This window comes from Glycine max, chromosome 8 (assembly GCF_000004515.6).
Source record: "Glycine max cultivar Williams 82 chromosome 8, Glycine_max_v4.0, whole genome shotgun sequence".
NCBI classification, from domain to species: domain Eukaryota; kingdom Viridiplantae; phylum Streptophyta; class Magnoliopsida; order Fabales; family Fabaceae; genus Glycine; species Glycine max.
Window position 1 is genome coordinate 13,713,714 of NC_038244.2, and position 23,359 is coordinate 13,737,072.

General features: G+C 33.3%; 1 protein-coding gene and 1 long non-coding RNA gene across 7 annotated transcripts; one reads left to right on the top strand and one right to left on the bottom strand.

The window, feature by feature from the left end:
* Positions 1 to 249: 249 nt before the first annotated feature.
* Positions 250 to 6,210, bottom strand: LOC100805852 (eukaryotic translation initiation factor 2 subunit gamma). Its single transcript, XM_003531453.5, has 9 exons — positions 6,057 to 6,210; positions 4,474 to 4,642; positions 4,084 to 4,145; positions 3,517 to 3,629; positions 3,338 to 3,440; positions 2,047 to 2,274; positions 1,736 to 1,954; positions 1,121 to 1,381; positions 250 to 806 (listed from the first exon to the last, which is right to left on the bottom strand). The coding sequence occupies exons 2-9, from the start codon at positions 4,577 to 4,579 to the stop codon at positions 498 to 500; spliced, it is 1,401 nt and encodes a 466-aa protein (XP_003531501.1). The 5' UTR covers positions 4,580 to 4,642; positions 6,057 to 6,210; the 3' UTR covers positions 250 to 497.
* A 3,042-nt stretch (positions 6,211 to 9,252) lies between these two features.
* On the top strand, positions 9,253 to 22,332 carry LOC113002387 (uncharacterized). 6 transcript variants are annotated; one of them, XR_005892579.1, is made up of 11 exons: positions 9,253 to 9,594; positions 9,784 to 9,870; positions 9,989 to 10,129; positions 10,730 to 10,784; positions 10,906 to 11,262; positions 11,448 to 11,579; positions 12,732 to 12,884; positions 13,746 to 17,641; positions 18,830 to 18,997; positions 19,089 to 19,203; positions 20,173 to 22,332. It is a non-coding gene; the product is annotated as an uncharacterized lncRNA (long non-coding RNA). The 6 variants fall into 6 exon arrangements; XR_005892581.1 differs by having other exon boundaries at positions 19,157 to 19,203; XR_005892577.1 differs by having other exon boundaries at positions 18,830 to 19,203.
* The last annotated feature ends 1,027 nt before the right edge of the window (positions 22,333 to 23,359 follow it).

The following is a 23,359-nucleotide window of genomic DNA, read 5'->3' on the forward strand; positions in this document are numbered from 1 at the left end:
CACTCAATCAGTTTTGGTAAATTAAGCAGCAAAATATATTGACGTACTTTTCTGTGAAACATTCTAATTAGCGTGCCCAGAAATATACCTCCAGAAGTCCATGTACCATAATAAGCACCGGAAATGTGCTAATTAACGAGTACCGGAGTCTTATATTTTAATCCATTGCTTGTTTCAAAATAAAATGCTTCACGTATATAACATGTAGAACCAATAGTGCATAATTGCATATTGATAAGATACCATAGATTGAAACAAGTGCTTGCTGAGATTCTCACTCCCAGCCTGAATTCAATCACAGCATAGGATACAACTTCAATAAGAGGTACAGTTGGGAAAATAAACCAATAACGATGTGAAAACAAAATAGAAGACAACAATCAAAAAACGTTTTCTTCTCCACCTCACAAAAATGGTTCCCAACAATTGCCTCCCTTCCCACATATCTAAATTCATCTCAGTTTTTTATAGCTGCTGGTGTTTCTTGTGATCAGTGTTCAACTCAGATGGGGGGCGGGAGGGACATCAAGAGTGATTCCAGCTTGGATTTGTCCCCACCCGATAAGACGCCAATGCTTCTCAACACGTCGACTAAGTGCAATCTTCTCACCCTTGCTAGTGCACACAGGGGAAGTAAGTTGCAACTTCGCCAAGTCATTCTTCACAGCAACTACTCTAGCCCCCGTCGACATTGATCCAATGTTCAACATTAGCATCTCTCCTTTGGCCAGCTTGGATACCTTCCCCTGTCTCTCAGACCCTTTTGTTCGGACACCAAGAAGTCGTCGAAGCAGGAAAAAGTTTACCTGCAAGACCAAATCCAAAATTCATCTATAAATAAAGAATTTCAACCACAACGGAGGAAGTAGGGAACTGAGTCTCATCGTTCATGAGATGTGACAAAATAAGGTTTTGTTGCACAAGATTGAATTATTAAGCATATAGAGTTTAGAGAAAGTCCACATCTTAACCACTGACACAACCCCAACAGATTGGCAAACAAAGAGATTAATGAATATAAGGATCTTCATCCTCTCTAATCTTATGAATCATAAAACTCAAAAAGTTGACTGATCATTCATGGCAGGAGGCAAATTGACAATTGGGCATAGCCACCTACCTCCAGTTCAACAAAAACCTCAGGTAGTGATCCAACCTCTCCTAAAACTTGACCTACCAACCTATCAGCGCGTGTCAAAGTGGGATCCATTGTTGTCCCAACACCAATTAGGCCTCCAGGCACAGCAAATTGAAGCTCATTTTGTTCAGCGTACAATGAAACTATTCTTGAGTATATGGGTGTGCATCTGATATTTCCACTCTCGTCTTTAACAACAATGCCAGGACGAACTTCAATGAATTGATTGACCTTCAAAACACCCTGCAAAGAGCAAATTGACAGATGAGTCTGATGCTCATGGTCTTCCAGCAACTTGAAAGTTCATAATAACAAATCAATTGGTTTGGATGCAAAAATACCACACAATTGCATTCCTTTATTTTGGTTTGGGAATAAAATGGCAGTCTTCCTAGGTATTTTGGAAAATTGCAACCACAAAAATATTCCAAAACAAAAAAGACAATGCAATGCAACAAATTAGTAAGGTGCTTGTTTCATATTCATGTATTCATAGTGGACACCATGGCATTATTTGTAAAATCACTTTGAAATTGTAGCATGGAATTATCAGTGCAGATCAAGCATGATATATTGGAAATTGACCAACCAACCTACCCTCAGAATGCTTCCACCAGCTACACCTCCTTTAATTTCATCAACCTCATAACCAGGTTTATTGACATCAAATGACCGAATAACAATCATGTTAGGTGGAGAAACAAAGTTCCTTTCAGGGATTGGGATCTTCTTCACAATATATTCGCACACAACATCAATATTATACTTCAACTGTGCTGAAATAGGTACTACTGGTGCACCATCAGCAACAGTTCCCTGGCAAATCACAAAAAAGGGGGGAAATTGTCATTTAAGTTATCAAAAAGGAATTCACTTGTGTAGAAGAAATCTCTTTAAAGAAAACTTACTTGTATAAACTTTGAAATTGCCTCATGCTGATTGATTGCGACATTTTCTTGAATCAAGTCTACCTTGTTCTGAAGGATTATTATGTGCTGTAGACGCATGATTTCTACAGCAGCTAAATGCTCAGATGTTTGTGGTTGTGGGCAGCTTTCATTAGCAGCTATGAGTAGCAACGCTCCATCCATGATTGCTGCTCCATTAAGCATTGTAGCCATAAGAATATCATGTCCCTACAGAAATTGGAAAAGTAAAAACAAACAAATGATTTAGCATTTGATTGGAGACCTGTAATTACCTGCTTATAAAAAGGATACTCATAAAAATATGGAAAAACTTATGTGTTCTGTTAGGTAGCCCCTCTAGTTAGTTGAAATAGTTAGTCAGTGAGCTACTTAAGAGTGTACAATACGATTGACTATAAACGAGAGAGGAAGATTGGCAAGGGTTATCTTTAGCTTTGAAGAGGAATTTGGAAAGGGAGAAAGCCAAGCCTCTTGAATACCACAAATGTAATAGTTTTCTATCAATACAATTAACAACAATAATCTTATACTGTTATCCTACTAGGTGAGGTCAGTTACATCACACAATGCTGTTGGCCTCAGATAAAAACCAAATTCTCAAGAATACTATTCATCATGAGGTCCTTTTCAGTAATTTCTTTCAGTGTCCTTGACCTCCCTCTACCCCTTTTCACATGACTAGAAAGCACGCAATGTGATCTACCTCTCCTCACCAGTAATCCAAATGACTTCCATTGCATATATCCAAATTCTAAACCATTTTTAACTAATTTTCTGTCATTTCTCCTTAATGAATAATACCAATACCTTCTCATTTACAATCAATTCATATCTTGTCCTTTTTTGTACGGCCACATCCATCTTTCTTCAATAAACACATTGTCTTTCAAACTCTGAACCAGTACCTATCATGACTTTTTCTTACTCTATACCATTGAATGTATACCACTAGCACTTATATAGCATTATAAGTGTAACTACAGACAGTAATAACTAACATGGCTTCAGGGTATACATCTCTCTTCCACAGGAGAAAACCTAAGGATTATTCAATGTGTCATTCATACATACATCACGCATATATGCACACAATACCATGCCTTCCTGCCATTTAAGGAATTGGTATAGAGTACCAAGGACAAATGACGTATTAAGTAAACATATCTCAATATTATATCTCTAACTAAATGTACAGGTATATTATATCTAAATACTAACGAAACTATGAATAAAACAGCCCTAAAAAATAAATGTAAGTTCAGGACTTTACCGGACAATCCACAAATGAAACATGCCTTAGCAATTTCATCTTGCTGTTTTCAAACCCTGGCACGTCACACATAGGACTATCTTCCTTTCCACTTCCATAAGCCCTGTAGAAAAAAATTGATCAGCTCACCAAAAGTTAAACTAACTTGATAACATAATGGCACACAAATAAATACCCACTTGTAGCACATAGGCCTTGGACATCGTTCATCTTCACACTTGTATATTTTTGCATTTGCATAGCCAAGCTTGATTGTAATGTTACGCTCCAACTCATTTTTGAAACGCACAGTCTGCACAACATTCACGGAAACAACACAGGTCAACAGTGTAAATATCCAAAGCTAAAAGAAAATGTGTATTAAGAATAAAAGATGGAATGCTTATGTATAATCCTTTGTTTTAAAACCGAAGATGGAAAAAGTAGGTAGCAAACAAAATTGATCTAAATGTTGTCAAACAACTATGTGGCCTCTAGGAAAAGATAACCACATCTTAGAGGAAGGCTTCCCTCAACCAAAGTTAATCAAGAGAACCCAAGTCCTAAAATATATATCATTAGCAATAGCCTTAGACTTAAGATGCTGAGTTATACTCCTTTCCTATGACATAAATCACATCAATAATCTATGTTTAAATAGGTCCCTGATAAAAAAATCTTTCCAGAAAGGATTATAAATATACAATATATAGATACTCACTACTACCCTCAACCCTACTACCCAACAGAAGAAGACAAAGGAATACCTGGACACCTGATATTGCTTTCACAACTGTTGACTTGCCATGGGCCACGTGACCTATAGTGCCTGTCAGGATGCAATTCATTTCATCAGCCTCGACAGTCACAAATCAAAAAGAAGCTTACACAATATTTTTAATGAGAACTATTTTAGTTCTAGAATTTAATTTTCATGTGCCATGACTGTAAAGATTTTTACACTGTCAACCAATTAGAAATCACTTTAGCATGTGGTTGGATAATTTTACAGAAGTCAACAGTCTTACTATGCATGCCAAAATGTTTCGATAATAATATAAATAAATTTCACACTTCCAATACATTCTAATACTATTCTAATGTGGATGTACCAAATTTGAAATAAATTAATCATAAAATATGAGAGAAAATATTACCGATATTAATAGTAGCCTGCCGAGATATGACTTCTGGAGAAAGTGGATGCAACTTTGTTACATCCAACTTACTCAGGTCTTGCTCCATCAAACCCTTCCGTGACATTTTGACAGCTTCTAATGAAATTTAAAGTGATGATACTGATTTATGACTTGACAACTAAACTATCTGCATGAACATATCACAGGACAAGAAAAAACATGCCTCAGAATCTATAATTTCTTTTCTTTTTGTACTAGTATGCATATAAACATATTAAACAGAATCTAATTCTCTATTGTCTTATCCCACCATGATCCCTCATCAGTTAAAATATGTATGCTTCACGCAGATTCATTATTTTCTCAGTTTCTCTACAAATTAAAAATGAAAACTTACAAGAATGTAAAAATATTATTGTTCCACATTTATGCATAATTTTCTAATATAAGAGAGAGGTGCACAGAATCCCCTTGTGACATTTATGAATAGATTCTTCAACTTTCAGTTCAGGAAGTTAAGCCCTAAAATCATAGAAAATAGTTTTTCTACATACATTTTTTTGCAAAGGAAGCAATAGTAGATGGATGATTCATAAACTTAAGCTTGAGAGTGAAAGTAAAGATGAATTTACTAAACTAAATTGAAGTCTACTCAAAATAAACAGGAATCGATATACTTCTCCATTCTCCCTTTTCATAATTTCAACTCCCAACAGCAATTAACACATTGAGAAACAACATAGTTGATAACTATTTTTAACTTTTGGCAAAATCATTGTCTCAAATTACATCTAACAAGGTGCTCCAATTCTACCACATTATCTATTTGGTTTCACCACAGAAGAAAATATCATCTTAGTCCTCATCTTACCTTATATTCTAACTCCCATCCCCAATTCCAATACGGACCAAAAAATTATCCTTGAAATTGAATTTATCCTACATTCCCCTCTGTTTATAATCAGGAACATTTGACTTCAAAATGCATAATAACAAATACACGACAGACCATTACATTCAAGGATGTTTGATTAACCTAAATTTGTTCCTTGTGAAATCAGACACTACCACCGACATGCAGTAATGGCAGCAGAAGGAAAAACGGGGCTTCCACAGAAAACAACACTACCTATCTATCACATCAAAAACTAATCTAATCAATTTCGAATTAGATAATAGTGAAAAATCATCTTCTTCCCACACCAAAATACTCAACAATCTCCTTTTAATTCCAAAATCAAAGACGGCACCAAATGCCTTTCAATCGAAAACAACAAACTGCAAACATCATTCCAGACCCATTTACAGCGAATACACCAGCAATTCAGAAAAAAAAAAACATTTCTCCGAGGCAAAATCAATATTGAAAAAAAAAATCAAAACAAAAAAACGACGATGTATATGGTGTAAATGGTATTTTTCGTTTCTAATTCCTGAGAACACAGACCAATTCAAAATTATAATCAGATCCTGAAAAGAAAGGAACAGGTAAAATATAAACAAATTAACATAAAACTACGATTAATCAACAATTCCTAAAAACATAAAATAGATGGTCAATAAGGGAAGAAAGATGAGTAATGACAGGAAAATGATTTAACCTTAGCTCTCATCATAAACGAGAAGTCTCTCACGCTTCTCTCGACGATGGCGCAAATTTCTGCAGAAGACGATCCCTTAATGTGAACTGTGGCGACAAAACCCTAGTTTGTGTATTTATATCTAACAAAAAACGCGAAACCCTAACCCCTTTATGGGTCGGGTCGGGTCACAAGGGAGGTGCTATTGTAATTGTAATAATATTGAAAAAAATATATATTTGATGAGAGAAGTTGAGAAATTTCCGGGCTCCCTCAAGGTTAAAATAACATTTGAATAAAATAAAAATAATTGTAACTTGTCTATTGTTATTTTTATTGTCTATTATTTCTTTTTTAACTATTTTTTATCTTTTTATTTATGTTTTTTAAACTGAAACATCGTGTTATACTTGTATTTATTGTCACTCCTATATCTTAAATACCAAAACAATAGTTGTAATAATTTATATTAAATAGAAAAATCAATTGCAGTTTAGTTATACATTTTATTTATTTATTAGACAAAGTTAGTACTCATCTAAAAACAATATAAAACACAAGACTTTCACTTAATAATGAAATTTGTGCCTAATCTAAGACATAAAAAAAGTAATTAAATTTGTGCCTCACTCTTGAAATTGGGAGAACATGGTTTGTAGAATACAAACTAATTAAATTTTGGATTGACGATATTTTTAGTTTTATTTCTTTTTCAAAATCCAATTTTTGTTCCTTACTTTTTAAAATCAATTATTTTAAAATTTTAAAATAATAAACTTAAAAAATAAAGACAAAATTATTAAAATATAATGTATTAAAACAAATTTTACTAAAAAAAGGAACAAAAAAGTATTTTAATCCATATTTTTCTGTCGGTAAGTTTTACGTGAATAGGAATTATGGGTAGGAGAAGATTTATTTTGAATTTAAGCTAATTCACTTTTAATTTAGAATTTTTCTGTAACTAATATAGAATTGAATAAGAGTGACTTTAGATAGAGAATTTTCATTGAGGGAGTAATCTATTAAAGAATTTAAATTTTTTTAATCTAAATTTTATTATTTATATTTTTTTAATGAAGAATTTAAATTTTTAGAATTTTAAAACAGAATTTTAAACTACTAAAAATACGAAATTTTAATTTTTGAGTCATAAATAAAAACTTTGTTGTAACAATGTGATGTACTTTGTTATAAAAAATTTACTTACAAAAAAAAAAAAACACTTTTGGTAGCACAAAAGTAGAATGATCACATTAGAGCAAGTTTTACAAAATACCATAAAGCAAGTACATACAAAATCAATATTTCAACTTCAATATCAATTAGTGAAATGAACCTCAAACATAGTAGTTGAACATGAATACAAGCAGTAAAAATTACTAAGTTATATGATATAGCGGGTTTTCTCAACATCAGTCATAGAAATTGTGAAATCCATATATTTTATCTATATGAAACTGCTATTAGAAGAGCTTCTAATCAACTTCTCAAACTCATCAATAGTTCTAGGTGCATCTTCCTTGATTAATCTTTCTTTAACAACCCTTATTTTCTTCCCCCTGCATGGTATACTTGCCACATATTAGAAATCAAAAAAGCAAAACAGAAAAAAATGATTAAGGGGCAAAAATTAATCCAAACTTCTACAACCTCATTCATATCTAAGCTTCAAAAAGAAAACACAAAAGAACGGAGAAATAAAACATAGATAATAGAGTTCAAAAATCATGGATCATTTTAAACTTGTCCACTAAAAAAAGTTAAACCATATGTATTAACATTTGGATATTTAGCATAATCGAGCTAATGGGTATTTAGAGCAATAGTCTATTTATCTTACACCAAACCAAGAAACTTCAAACCCTTATGAACTAAAATATAGCAATTATAAAACATACAAAAAATAATCAGATTTCTAATTAAGAAAAATCAAATTATCCATTAAAAAAATGTAACACAGCCAAACAAAACACAAACTATATATATGTTTCTTTTATCATATTGTAGTATAGTAGTCCAAGTCCACGTTTTCATATGAAAAAAATCATAAAAATAAGAGAAATGAAATACCATGAAAGAAAAATGTTAACTAAACAAAGAGAAAAGATACCCACACACTTCCTTTTTTTGTTCCATTCTTCCTTTCCAGAAAAAACCTGCAAAGTGAACAAATATAGATACTAGGCAAAAAAAAAAAACACATTTTAAATGGTCATATTCTAAATGTAGTGTGATAGTGAGTACGCATTGATAAACATTTATGTAAAAACAAATCAAGAAAATTCCATGCTAATTATGAAGGCTAGATAACTTGGTTGCATGTATTTACCTAATTTTTGAAATACATTATCACTTTGAGATGCGAGTCAATCCTATAATTTGCGCATTTGGTTGATAAATATTTTTTCTAGTGTTACATCTTGAATGAAGATAAAGCTCGTGCTTGTTCTTAATTGTGGCATGGTCTTTGAACCATTCTTATGAACATAAAGAAATGAGTAATTTGTCATTTTAATTTTTTCTGATAAAAAAGATATATACTGAAGAATACTGACAAGATGTATACCCTTATCAAGAAAGTATAATAAGAATTTTTTTACACCAATCTTTCAATTTTGTTAGTTTCTCTAATTGTTCCACCTTCATATCTTACTTTGCACTTTTCTATCATGGGACTAAAAAAATTCATCAAAACTTCTATAACTTCTCTCATACCTAAGCTTCAAAGAAAAGGAAACAAAATAACTGAAAATAAAATACGATAATAGAGTCCAAAATAGTGATAGGACGGGAGCGGTGAAAAAGAAGAAGAAAAATAGAGAAGGAATGAAAATGAAAATGAGTGATAGAAAACTAAAAAAATATGATATGTTTTAATTCAACAAATCTTTTGAATATCCGATCTGTTTTAATAACAATTCAAGTAAGAAATTTTGTTTGTGATCAAATTTTCAACCTTAACAATGAAAAAAAGAATTATACCATTTATTTATTTCTATTTATTATATGATTTATGATATTTATATTTTTTTTAAAAATTGTTTTTCATTTCTAGTCTAATGCTATACTTATTTTTTTCATTTAATTATAAATCATTCAACATATTTTGTTTTTTAAAAAAATGTTTTACATGCAACATAATAAATCAAAGTTGGAAACTCCCTTAAAAGATGTATTAACATTTATTGACCGATGATGTTTAAGAAAGAATTGTGTTTCGAGGAGCAGAATTTTGGAAAAAAAAAAATAAAAGATAGGGAGGTATGGTTTATTCATCTGTCTATTTTTCTATTCTTTCTGTCTACAAATACAGAGTTTGCTAGAAGAAGGTGAATTGTGGCGGTCTTTAAAGATCCATCAAGAGCTGTGCTCAGAGTTCCTGTCTTCAACACAAACTCAATTTCTGTCTCTCTTTTTCTTTAATTCTCGCACAAAACGAAGAAACCATGAAATCCGACAGAGAGAAGGAGAAAGAGAAAGAGAAAGATCGCTGCATCAGTTCTCATATGCAGACCCTTCATCGCCGTCTTCTCCACGCCTTAAACCTTGGCACCAGGTCTCAACTTGCACCCCCCACCCCACCCAGTCACTTCCCTCCCGTGAAATTTTCTTGAAATTTTCTATCTTTTTTACTTCCCACATAGCGGGCACCCTTCTACCCATCATTTAATTTTATATCTCGTTGGTTCAAAGTGATTGAATTGTGTTTTTCGTTTCTTGGCTTTTTCTTTTGGTCCCGGGTCAGAGACCACGGTGTCCCCCAACCCATTGGTCAGAGAATTATCTGCTCGCGGTGTGTGGCTGCTGCTGTCACAAGAGAATTTTGCACATGGTGAGAATCACCCACTCATGTGAATGCAGCAGGGCGTTACACCATTGTGCCAACCCTTCGGGTCTTTAGTTTCATGGGTTGTTGTGAATCTTTTTGAATCTTTCTCTCTTTTTTACAGACATTTTGATGAAAAGACTTGTAGATGGAAGTGGCAGTGTGCCAACATTGAAGTGCAGACAAATGTGCTACGATCAATTGGTGCGTTTCTTGATTTTCATTATCAGGAGATGCACGTGCAGCACGTCATGCTATTGTTAAGGTGCATTGTTTACATGCTTATTTATTTATTTATTTGGGGCTTTAACTGTAGTTAATAGAACATGTGAACCTGAATTTGGAGTTTCATGCTAGTTCATTAGAGTTCTAAATCATACATGACTGTATTTACTTGAAAAGATTGAAGAACTTAGAGATTTTTAATTATGAATTTGCTTGAGTCAATTGCACTCGGCATACTTAGGAAGTTAGGATTATATTTACATCAGGGGAATCACCTACAATGACTTATTGCATTACAATTCAATTACAAATAAATAGAAGAAAGCATTTCCTAAGGGGCCATTTGGTTTGAGATTTCCCTTTGTTCCCTGTTTTCTGATGTATATACAAGAAAAAGTGAAAATAGAAAACGGTAAAAAGTCATTTTTTTACTGTTCTTACTTTTGAAATCAGTAAATAAAGTGAAAACAGAAAATATTTTCTCAAGGCAAACAGATACTTTTTGAAACTGGTTACTAATGTAATACTATGTGAATTCCAACATATATATTTATGTAGAATGGTTTGATATAAATTAGTTGGTCTGATATTTTCAATATCATTGAAATATGTACTTCCCCACGTTGCTTTACTTCTTTAGGAGCCTGTTGCCAATATTTTGGGAGCGCACTATTATGGATTCTTCAATGCAAAAGGTTTGTCATGCTTGAAAAGCTTAGTACATACTCTGGATTATACATCATCCCTAGAAAGTTATGGATCATTTGATAAACTTCAACTGGTTATTAACTTAATTGGGTTGACTTGTCTTTCAAGTTTACCAGAGTATCAAAGATGTATCATAGAGAGCAAAGGGATAAAGGCAATTGCTCTTCTTGTGAAACAATGCTTAAGTAATGACATTCATGTAGAAAGGCGCGAAACTTCACTCCTCATTTGCACACAACATTCCCGGAAAGGTCTTGTTGCTATATTGATAAAGAAGATTGGGAAGGTTCCAATGTTCTCTTATTTTATAGTTTGTTGGGATTGGCTGAAATTCTTCATCAGTGTGACCTTCTACAAGATAATTCTCAACAATTTTCTAGAGAGGTGACAAATATTAGGAGCTCAATTAGTTAGCAAACTTCATGAGATCTGTAGTGGCAACTCTTTCAGTCCTGGAGTGAGATGGTATGTTTCGCTTATTCTAACTTATTTTGGATTTTACGGTTTCCCAAATGAATTAGCCAAAAGAATTGGGAAATCTCTCAATAAGGAAGAATACTCAGATATGTGGCTCATTGTATCTTCTCATGTTGAATATGAAGCATTGGTGTTATTGTTGAAATATGAATACTTGGGATGTTTACATGCAGGAGAAGAAACAGTGAAGAAGCTGAAAATTCTTGCTAAGCGCTGCAAACTACAGCCTCTCTTGCAAATGCTTTATAGACAGCGTCCAAAGTGGGGTACACCTTTCCCCAGCATTAATCTTACTTCATCTCTTGGTATAGCTTCTTATAAAATATCTTGAAATTGCATGTGATTGGTGTAATCTTGCATTTTCTTTTTTGTTTATGGCTATTCCCATCTTTGTTTCCCACAAAACCCTGTGCAGTAATTCACATATACTAGAATAGCAGCCTTCAGCTTAATAGTTTGTTAGGTTCATTTGGTGTTTTAAAAATAAGAGATATGTTTCTGAGAGGACTATTGCACTTGGAAGCTATGAAGCACGAAGTTGGACATGAACACGGACACAACTAAAATCTAAAAAACATAGGACACGGGGACATGACATATGTGTGTGTGTGTATATATGTATATGTATCTATGTTCAACATGACAAAAATGTGAATTTATAATTAAGATTTATATCAAGACGAACAAAGGTTGTGCCAAAGACACACGAAATGAGAGGAAAGTCAGTGAACTAGAAAAGAAAAAGTGACGAACAGAGGGACCACGAATGTGAAGTCAGCCAAGCAAGACGACTAGACGCCGACGAGGCAATGACGAAATGAAAATAACTAATGACACTGACGTACTTAGAATGTGAACAGATAGTGTCGTACAAAAGGGGCAAACTGCAAATGTGAATAGAAGGAAGAACTTTATTTGAAAGAGGATATCAAAATAAGCTAGTTTTAATAAGAAATTTTTATAATCTAAACTTTTAGGTTGATTTTAAAAAATTTAATAATAAAAATCAGAGAAGTATCTAATGTGCGTCCAGAGAAGTGTCTGATGCCTGTCGAACTACTTGGAGAAGTGTATGCGGTGTGTCCAAGCCCAAAAAAAAAACTGGACACCGCAAAAACGTGTCAGACACGGTATCCGCCGCATGTCCAAGGAGTGTGGGTGTCGGAAACGTGTCCAACACGTGGACACGACATTCATCGGAAGTTTCCGTGCTTCCTAGTTTGGAAGCAGTTGCTAAATGGAATTGTATTATTATTATTATCAAGTATATAGTAAGACAACTATTAGCTAAACTTACTGATTGGAGCTTGCTTATTGATTAGATATTTATTGACTTTGATTTAGGCAAAGTAAAGGGTTTCTACTTTCTATACAATGAAGAATAGTAACAGTGATATTGCTAGCATTTGTTTGCAAGGTTTGGGAGACAAATTTTTATTTTTTTCAATTTGTTTCAGGGAGGTTACATTGGAAGCTAAATCAAATAAACTTGTTGGGTGGACATGCAATATTTGTTCTGACATGGTACCCTATATGCATGTTCACAAAGTTATATTGCTGTCTGGTTGTGATTATTTAAAAGGTTTACTCTGGTCAGGAATGCAAGAAAGGTGATTATTGATCAAGACATTGATAATTGATCTATTTTACAGTTTTTTCTGATATACAAATGATGAAAATGTCACCCAAAAGCTTTGCCTATTATTCAAGCTGGAGCTCATGAAAATTGAACATGTAGATGGTCCAAAGGAAAGCATGCATGGGTGTCTATATCTTATCCTCTGTTCACAATATCTATTTAATCTGTTCTATGATTAAACTCTTATTAAAGACCTGATAAGAACCTTGGGGCTTCTAACCCCCAGTACTAGAATCCTATACTTTTAATGTGGGACTCAAGCTCCACACCTTGCAATAGGATCGTGACAAGGCCATGATTCAAATCTTTTCTTCACAAGCATATTCTAACTAAATATATTGCCTTTGGAAACTCATTGACACTTGTTCTTGAGTCTTGAGTTCTATTAATTTAATCTAAGAATTGGTTGGAAATGGTTTGGAACCATGCCTGTTGTTAGAATTATATATTATTCTCTTAATTATCATTAGAGAGCAATGAGGGATTTGTTCATTATTACTTAGATTAGATTGATTCTATGTAATTAATGTAGATCCTATTTGCTCATTATAAATAAAGGATTAGTGGGTCATCCAAGACACATCATTACTGTAAAAGATTGTTATAGGCGTCATCATGGTTTGCATTGTTATGTTCATCCCATGTTAACTTCATTTGAACTCTCAAGTTAGTCTGGTACATCCTTGAAAATTAGACGTGGAAGAATTTTTCTTTTCTAATGGGAAACTATTCAAGCCTTCTTTGTTTGCTTTAATTTTTGTGTCCCGTTTGCATTTTGATTGCCTTGTCTGTTCCCCTAATGGTCTGTCTTAAATGTTATTCATTCTTGCAGTCATTCGGAAGTCATAAAAGTTGATATTAGCTGGGAAGCATTGATCAAACTAGTGCAGTGGTTTTATTCTGATGATTTGCCTAATCCTCCTTCTGGATGCATGTGGGATAATATGGATGATGAAGAAAAGCTATTCAATCTACACCATATGTGGAGCTTTGTTGACTTGCTGAGTTCTGGATTTTGGAAAATATTCAGGAAGCCTGCTGGAATGTGATTATGTCTTGTCTTGATAATGAACAGTTTTTTATTCAAATTCATACTATAAACTCTGGGTGCTATTATCGCTTAGAGAATTAAGGGTTTTGATGCTATTATTGATTGAATTTTATCCCAATTAAATTCATACGAAAAAGTTGGGATGACGGTTTTGAGGCAATTATTGCATGAATTTGATTCATACTATAAAACCAAGATGATATGCGTTGAGAATTGACGGTTTTGATGCATTTATTGTATGAATTTCATTCTTACAATAAAATCGAAATGGTTTGCTTTGAGAATTGACGGTTTTGATGCAGTTATTGTATGAATTTTTATCCAAATTCACACTAGAAAATTGGGATGGTATGCTTTGAGAATTGACGGTTTTGACGCAATTGTTGTATGAGTTTTTATCCTAATTCATACTAGAAAATTGGGATGGTATGCTTTGGGAATTACGGTTTTAATGCAATTATTGTATGAATTTTAATTCAAATTCATACTATAAAATCTGGATGGTATTATTGAGGGATTTGATGTTATTATTGTATGAATTTTATTAAATTCATAGAAAAAATTGGGATGGTATTTTTATAAAAGAGGAGTTGAACAACACTCATAAGGTGTGAGATGTTGTAGCCCTCAAGAGTTACAGACACCAGAACAACCTACTAACAAAATACACCACATAAGTAAGCACTAGAGACGTCCATGTGCAACCAAACAGATTAACTCTCCTAATGCCATAGACAACACAATATTGTTACTACTGCCAAACTGCAACAAAGCCCCCAACAACCCAACAAGAAAATTGGGTATGAGAATTGATGATTTTGATGTAATTATTGGAATCATACTATAAAATTGGGATGGTATGCTTTTAGAATTGACAATTTTGATGCCCATTATAGTATGGATTTTTGTTCAAATTCATAGTACAAAATTAGGATGGTCATGGAGTTGGATTAAGGCTAAATTCAAAAGAGTATATTTCTCTTTCTATCAGTGGCAGATGCTTATGTATGAAAGATGTCGCGTGAGTTAGGCTTGATGGAAGACCAACCACTGGCAACCTCTGTTTTTGCCGTGGATTTTTCGATGTTCTGATAATATGTTCATCACAGTAGACATATGTTGACTTGTATGTATGTGGGGTTTTAGTACTCTGTTGTGCTGGGTTGGTTTTGTTTGTTAGGTTGACTCTTACAAGACTTTCTGTTTGTTGTCATCCTCTTTGTTTGTCTGTTGGGGGTCATATATCAGACCTTGTGAATTATGTTTCAGCCTCCTTTTCATTTTATTAATAAAACTTGTCTTTGCCTTCAATTTTTTTTTTTATTCAAATTCGTACTAAAAAATCTGAATGGTATTATCACTTTGATAATTGATGGATTTGATGCTATTATTGTATGAATTTTTGCCAAATTCATACTAGAAAATTGGGATGGTTTGCTTTGAGAATTGACTTGATGATTTTGATGCAATTATTGTATGATTTTTTATTCAATTTGATACTATTAAATCGGTATGATATGCTTTGAGAATTGACAGTTTTGATGCAATTATTGTATGAATGTGATTCATACTATAAATCCAGAATGGTATGCTTTTAGAATTGACCAAAATGTGCAATTATTCTTTGGTAGACTGGTTTCTGTTTCAACTGTATGTGTTTAGGTGCACTTCCTAGTGCTGTTGAATGTTGATGGATAACTACAATGTGGGAGAGCATCTAATTTGGAGCCATATTCGATGGTATTAGATTATAGCTGCTTGCATGGTTAGTCTTGTAGCATGTATGAATGTAGTTATGCAGGACATGCTGTTATGGAGTGAATGTATGTCTATTTTATATATCAGATGTTTATATGAGCAGGACTGTAGGCTATCAGATTCGGATTATTATGTGTGAGCAAAGTTTCGGGGAAAGCTACTGTTATTGCTGCAATAGGTGTCAGGTATACAAAGAAATATGCCGATGGGGGATATACAATCTCTGGTATGCAGGTGTGCAAGATCTTATGCCCAAATATGTTTTTGCAGTGGGGGACATTCATAAGGCCTTTCACGAGTTTTTAATGGAAGGTTAGGGTGTTAAGAATTGCCATTTGTGTAAGTATGAATGTCTTGGTGATGGTATAAAGTCAAGTGGTCTTATGCAGACAGAACTTTTTCGGCACTCATAATGTTAGGTTGCGATGCATGGGAGTAATTGAACAGTTTTAGCAAATAGTGGATATGGGGGGATAGTATGATCATATGTGAAGCAACTAAGATGGGACTGCTTGCTGTATTATGGGTAAGTTTTGGTCAGGGTAGACTAGTAATGCTGCAACTTTATGTATTTGCAGAGCAGTTTTTAACATAACTTCTGTTAAATCTGCCTACATCTACTATTAATGAAGTTTATTTTGCCTTTAAAGAAAATGATGAAACCAAGTTTAGCAATACTAAAAAACCTTTGGCTGGAAAGTGACTCCATTTTGGTAGTGCAGGCCTTTCTAATCATACTTTGGTCCCTTTGGAAAGTATTCAGGAAGCCTGCTGGAATGTGATTATGTCTTGTCTTGATTCTTCCAATCAGTTGTCGATTAAAATAATCAAAATGGTATATAATCACTATTTGTGGAAGTTGGTTGAGGTTGTAGCAAATCTCATGGCTCCTTCATATCGTCAATTACAAAATTCTGGTAAACTTGAAGAATTTGATGATGCGCTGGTGCACTTAATTTATTCTGCTTCTATTCAACTTTACCAAGAAGGCACAAATTGCTTTAGGTGATTCAATATTTCCTCAAGATGATTCATAGTTTAGGAGATTGAGGCATATGCTAAAATTTTTTAGGAGCTAAAAACTTTGTCATGTTAGGTATGCTGACCTTTCTGTCACATTATTTTTTTATTTTGAAGGTTTTAAAATTACTTTTAGAATTTTAATATGAATCCCAAAACTGGTTCTTTTCTGCTTCTTCATTAAAATCTGAAAGGCAAAATCTGCTTAATTAGGGGCATTAAGCATGTTCTATATATTAGTCTTCCTTCCATTTCCTGGACAATATTTGTCTTTTCATTTTGCACTTATTATATCAGTGCTGCTTTTGCATAGCTGAAAGCTCTATATAATTCCCCTTTTCAAATAACTGAGAAAACCAGTTCAAGTTCTCCTGTTTTATGTAACTTCCCGATTATTTTATTCATAGATTTTCTGGCTTCTGTAATTCATCAAACTCATAGTATTGCTAAGCTGTTTCCTAATCTGTAGGAGTTTTCTTGTCAGATATCATGTTGGATAAAAGTTTTTTTTTACAAAGGAGAGAAGAGACATCTGGGGGAGAATTAAAAAATTTCCTTATTAAAAAAAAAAAAGGAAAGAAAACAGTGAGCTGAAGTAGCTCAAAGCAAGTAAAACAATTTGTTGTAGTGGAGGTTAGAAAAAACTTGTTGCTCTTTTAGAACTATAATATTATGTTGGGTCTGTTAAGAATAAATCTTTCACTTAGTAGTTTTTATAAACAATTCATAGTAGTCAATGTGGATTTGCTCCCTCCTTTATCTTCTTTTTTATCTGTTTTTCGAATATAAATTGCAGTTGAAGATATCATGTCATTTGATTTCAGTTCATAAACCATCAGTTTAAAGCTCAGTCTACAAATCATATTAAGTAACTATGAGTTCCTCCATCTAATTTATTGGTAGGTATTTCTCTTCTATTCTGAAAACACATTTTAACTAGTTATGCTTTTCATATTAATAGGTATCCATGATGCAAAAAATCTGCTTTGAGAAATTTTCTATCCCGTTCCATCAAAAAACCATGCCATACACCAGTAAATTATTACTTTGAAGACTTTCTCATCTAATAACAATAATTGAAAAGAATTAATTTAGTGTTCCATTTGGTTCACGCATGAAATTAGTTAGTGATGTGTTTTTCCTTCTCTAATTTGCCTAGATTATGGTTAAAAGTAAAATAGTTAATACAACTCCCCCCTATTAGCCTTAGGAATGGGCATTTGGAAGAGTAGATTTCTGGGAACTTCAAGTGGATGGTAGTTTTTGCTTTCTGCAACCCTGTTTGTTAAGGGGTGGGTGTCAACACAAGTTAACTTATGAACAACAGTATCATTGAGGAATTTAGAAAGGATTTGATTCACACTCTTTCCCATTATCTAAATGCAATCTTTTAATTGGGCTCCCAAACTGTGTTTGAATCATAAAGTAAAAAAGTTGACTTACAGTTGAAAAATGATAAAGAATTTAGGTGGGAAAAATGACGAAAGAGGGGAAGAGGGAAGAAGAGAACAGAACAGAGAGGATAGAGAGATGAGAAAAACAAAGATACGAGAGACCTGTAAATGTAAACTGCACTTCTGTTATTATTGTTCTAGTCTGTCTAAAATACATAGCCCTACTTTGTTTATAGGCAGCTACCCAACAGTTATGAAATCCTATTTGATGGTAGCAGGCTAACTAACTAATTAACATTCTTATCCTATTTGTATTTACATAACAATACCCCTTCCCCAAAATAGAACCCTTGTCTTGAACTTCAAACGAGATGGTAAGAGGAAAATCTTCAGTTCAATCCCAAAAAAGTTTTGAAGAACTCTTTCCAAAAATTACTCAATAACAGGATCCTTATCACTAGTTATCTCTACCGGTGCTCCATGTAGTCTATAGATTTGATACATGAAGTGCTGAGCAAGTGTTAATGGCTGCTTATGGATGCGAAAACGCCACAAAAAGGGCATACTTTCTCATACAATCTATCAAATGGTATCCTTGCCTTGGTTTTGGCAGTAAAAAAAAATTGGGCTGTTTAGATGCTTCTTCTACAGTTAAAGTGTGTGTTTGTATTAATGTTTTGTCATCCATTGCAGACGTTCCTAGGAACCAAGTGTGACTGCAAGAATTTGTATGATCTCCGTTGAATGGAATTTTAATGAGTAATCAAACACAGCAAAAACTTTCAGTTTTTTTGAAGAGTTCTTGGGGGCGAAAGGAACATTCTTGGCTATCCCAGTCGCTGACTTCTCTCTTTTGGCTAGGTCCCACTTCCCGCTAACTCATTCTTGCTGGACTTCCACTTGTGTACTTCTGCCATGTTACTCATGTTCTTATTCAACATTTTCCTCTCAGCCTTCGTTGCAGTATGATTTCTTGTATATGCACCAAGCTCAAAGCTTCTCTCATGATTTTTTGGCTAGGCCAGCATATTGTTCTGCAGACCAGCTGCCCTGTAAGCATCAACAAGGTATTATTGAGACAAGAAAAGTTTCCAGAAAATTGCATTAAATTCATCATTGAATTCTGCCAAGGTGCCATGTCTAGACTCTAGACACATCAAATTTAGAAAGTGATCTTTTTTATGTGTGTACGATGGTGCGCTTTGCTACCACGTCGAAGATTTTTGGAGGCATGGTCTCTTTCACATATTAGTTGCTGGAGCTGATTAGATATGCCCTCCACCATGTATGATAAATAATGTATAAATAAGAAAAAAGAAAAATAAAAGGGCCTAAATAACTCCTAGAACTGAAAACAGACAGCGTAAGATAGTACTGAAAGCAATAACATAAGACCCGACTCTTAGCTTTCCTTTTATTTTTCTTAGTTATGACTAGCTTAGGAAGTTTATGTCATAAATGTTTTAGACTTTTGATGTATTTATTCCTATGCATGGTACTGCTAGACTTGTTAGTTGATGTTATGGGTTGTATTTTTTGTTATGAGACACCAAACTACTTATTTCCTCTTATGCATATGGTGGTAGGACGTGTGGTTGTTTAGCATGAAGATGTTGTTTGGTTTGGAAAGCAAAAAATTTGTCTTTCCTTAATAACTTAATTTAAGGATTTCCTAAAATTAAATGAAGAATGAAGTTTTCCGCATCTATAGAAGTGAGTTGTCATGTAGCAAATGTGGGTCATTACTAGGGGTGGGAACAGGTCAGGCTGGTCTATATATATTATTTTTTTGTACCAATATATATGTGTCATTGCATTGAACAGAACACACAGTATAATTAATATTTTTTTTTTGAAACTAGCCGACTTTGATTACAAACTACTGCTCCATAACTTTCATTCTTATAATCAATTAAGACTTTAATTACAATTTAAGTTGTGTGAGTCATGTGCTGACTTTCATTCTTTTTACTAGTTTTCATTCCCTTTATATTTCTCATTATTTTTATTGGCTTATTTTCCTATTCCTTTTGAAGTAAGACAGAGAACACAAGCTTTGATAGAGAGAACACAACCTAACAAAAATTGTAGAGCAAACAAAAATCGTATCCTTTTCACTTCAAGCTTTGATAAAGGTAAAACTTCAAAACTTTGCCATTTTTTCTTTCATCTTCTTATTCCTTTAACAAGTTTCATTATGAGTCTTGTTTATGTTCACGTTGGTCTTGTTACTTGGTGATATATGATTTCAGTTTTGGATTATTTTATATAACATGGTGATTTCAGTTTATATTATTAATATATTTGTAAGACTACCAACTAAATTAAAGTTAGATTAAAAATTAAGTCAAATTATATATTAAGGCCTTGTCTAGCCTATTATAGAAGGTGTGTTATTTTTTTCGTAAAAACAACTATCAAAGGGATATTAAAGGTTTAATGTGAAGAAGATTTTTAAAAAGGCTGTCAGGCTAGGCTTTTAAAAAGGTCAGGTCGAGTTAAAATAAAAGTCTTTGATAGGTTATAGGTCAAACTCAGACCTAAAAAATTCATTTGGAGACTAAGCTCAGGCCTTTTAAAGTCTGATCTAGTCTATTCCCATCCCCTAATCGTTACAGTGATAATGACTATTTTTCGTGGTTTTTGAAGCCCTTTATCTTTCAAATATGACGCGATAGAATGAGATTGAAGAATCCAATAAATAAAATGAAAAGAAAAAAACAAAAAATTAATCAAGTGGATTATAACATTAGGATGAATTTATTATTAACTAATCCTACATAGAAAAAAAGTAGCACAATAAAAAAATATTTTAAAAAAATGACCAGAAGTTCAAGCTTCATGTGAGAAACTGAAGAGTAAAAGGATTTTTACTAATTCAATATAAAAAAAAATATGAAGCAAACCATGAAAGCCATGACCAAAAAAGGAATCTACCAAAATGACATTAACTTCAAAGAAAGAAAAGTTTAACCGTCGATGAGTTTTATAATTGAAGAAGAATCTAATCAAAGTCTTTTGTTTGAGAATCTCAAAGGAGGTTCATTTCTTTTCTTGTCACTGTTTTCATGGTTTGCTCTATATTTTTGTGAATTAGTGAAAATGATTTTTTCTTCTTCTCTGACTCTATTTTTCATTTAAAAGATTTAAAACTTTTAATTAAACAATGTTTCTTATATATGAAATAGGAGAGAAGTACAAAATGAGAATATGTGGAAAGAGATGATAATACTATCTTATGTGAGAACATGAGTACAAAATTTTAAATTAAACTCTAATATATCATCAAATCAAGATTAATCAAACAAATCTATAAAAATCTTAATTGTGACTCCCTCAAATATCTCAAGTAACATATATATATATATATATATATATGGAGTTTATTATAATACTCTCCCTCATGTTTACGAAGGAGTACAGTAGCAACATGCACCTTTTTTAATTGGAAAAGAAACCCACTTTTTTTGTTTTAAAATTAATTCAATTTAAGGACACTCAAGTAAATTTGTCTAACTACTCACTCATTCTACACCTTTCTCTCTCTTACCTCATTACTGTTCATTACTGAAAATAAGCATCGTTTCTCTAATGGATTTCCCACGTGTTAGCTTGATCTTTATTCCAATCAAAGAGACAAACTCATTTTAGAATTTTTGTTGCTAGTTTAAACAGTGATTAATTTGTTCCAAACAAATCTCTTTTTATCTTTACTAATATGAGGAATTCTTCAAGAAGTTTGCCGAATTTTGAAAAGCACTGAAACTGGCGTTTTCTGCTTCCATAACTACTGTTCCGCTGTGCCTCACTACTAGGACGTTCACACGCAAATCCCTCTCCTACATGTTTTCTAGTATTAACGTTAATTGTCATTTAGGATAAAGATATTAGTGATGGTGTTAAAAGAGACTTGCAACTCAGAATTGGATCCAATAGTGGTTGAGAAGATGGAAGAGATCAGGCATAATGGAAAAGGATCCGTGAGGCATTGAATTGGAATTGAGAATAGGATGAGTGTATTTAGCAAAATTTAGAGAATTAGCAAGTTTTGGAAAGAAGAGCAAGGATGATGAGTGTTTCAGTTTCAAGGAGACTGCGGTCAACCATACCCAACAAGAAAAGACGCGTGAAAGAGAAAAGGATTTTTTTTTGTTTTATTTTTTTAATTAGATAAAAATACATGGTTATCCTTTGTTTTCGGCTGGTGTTAAATAAAAAGATAATGACTTTTGTCCAATTAAAAGGGGCATGTTGCTATTGTACTCTTTCATAAAAATGAGGGGAAGTTTTACCGTAAATCCATATACACACACACGAAGAGATCAAATTACTCTAAGAATAATTTTAAGGGTGTGTTCACATGAGTCAATTTAAAATTCTAAAAAATTTTAAATTCTAAGAATTTCAAATGCTTCAATTTAAATTTCTTTATTTTTAAAATTTTGTGTTTAGATACTATGGCTATGTTGTTGAACCAACTTGAAAAACCTCATCAACTGGTTCTTCTCCTCCAGCGAAAGTTTCTTGTCTCTGAAAATTGCTCCTCGAGAATCCGACACGTTAGCCAAACCCGCGTTTGCTTCATAGACAAAGCTCTCGTTGATTCCTTTGAACTCCAAATATTGTGCCGCGCCCGATTTCATCAACAGATTGATCGTCTTGTCCGCGAAGAACAATGCCCTCAGACCTCCCAAATCGATGTTGCAAATTTTCACTGAGAAACACAAATTCATCGCAAGTTGCGATTTCCACATCGATGCAGAGGGGTTGGTGGACGAGATCGACGACAACGATGTCGTCAAAATCAGAGGATGTGATGACGGTTGCGACGAAGGGGAGGAAGTGAGATAGGAAGTGAGATTGTGAAAGGAGAGAAAAGCAAAGTGACTATCGTAGAAGGAGTTGGGGTCGAGATGGAGGATGGTTTTGCCGACGGCGAAGGCGGTGACTGCAATGATGGATTCGATAGGGCAATGCCGACGATGATAGGATCGAAGTTGACGGGATCAATGGAAGGATAAGAGAAGACAATGATGATGAGGTACGTGGAGATGAGTTTGAGAGAGAAAAGTTCAAAAATAATTTATAGAATTTTCAAATTCACTCATTTGAAGTTAGAATTTGAAATTCTATTATTTCAACTAACTAAAATCCCTTTTAAAATTCAAAAATTTTGAATTTTTTTTATTAAAATATCCAAATAGTTACTGAATTTTCAAATTC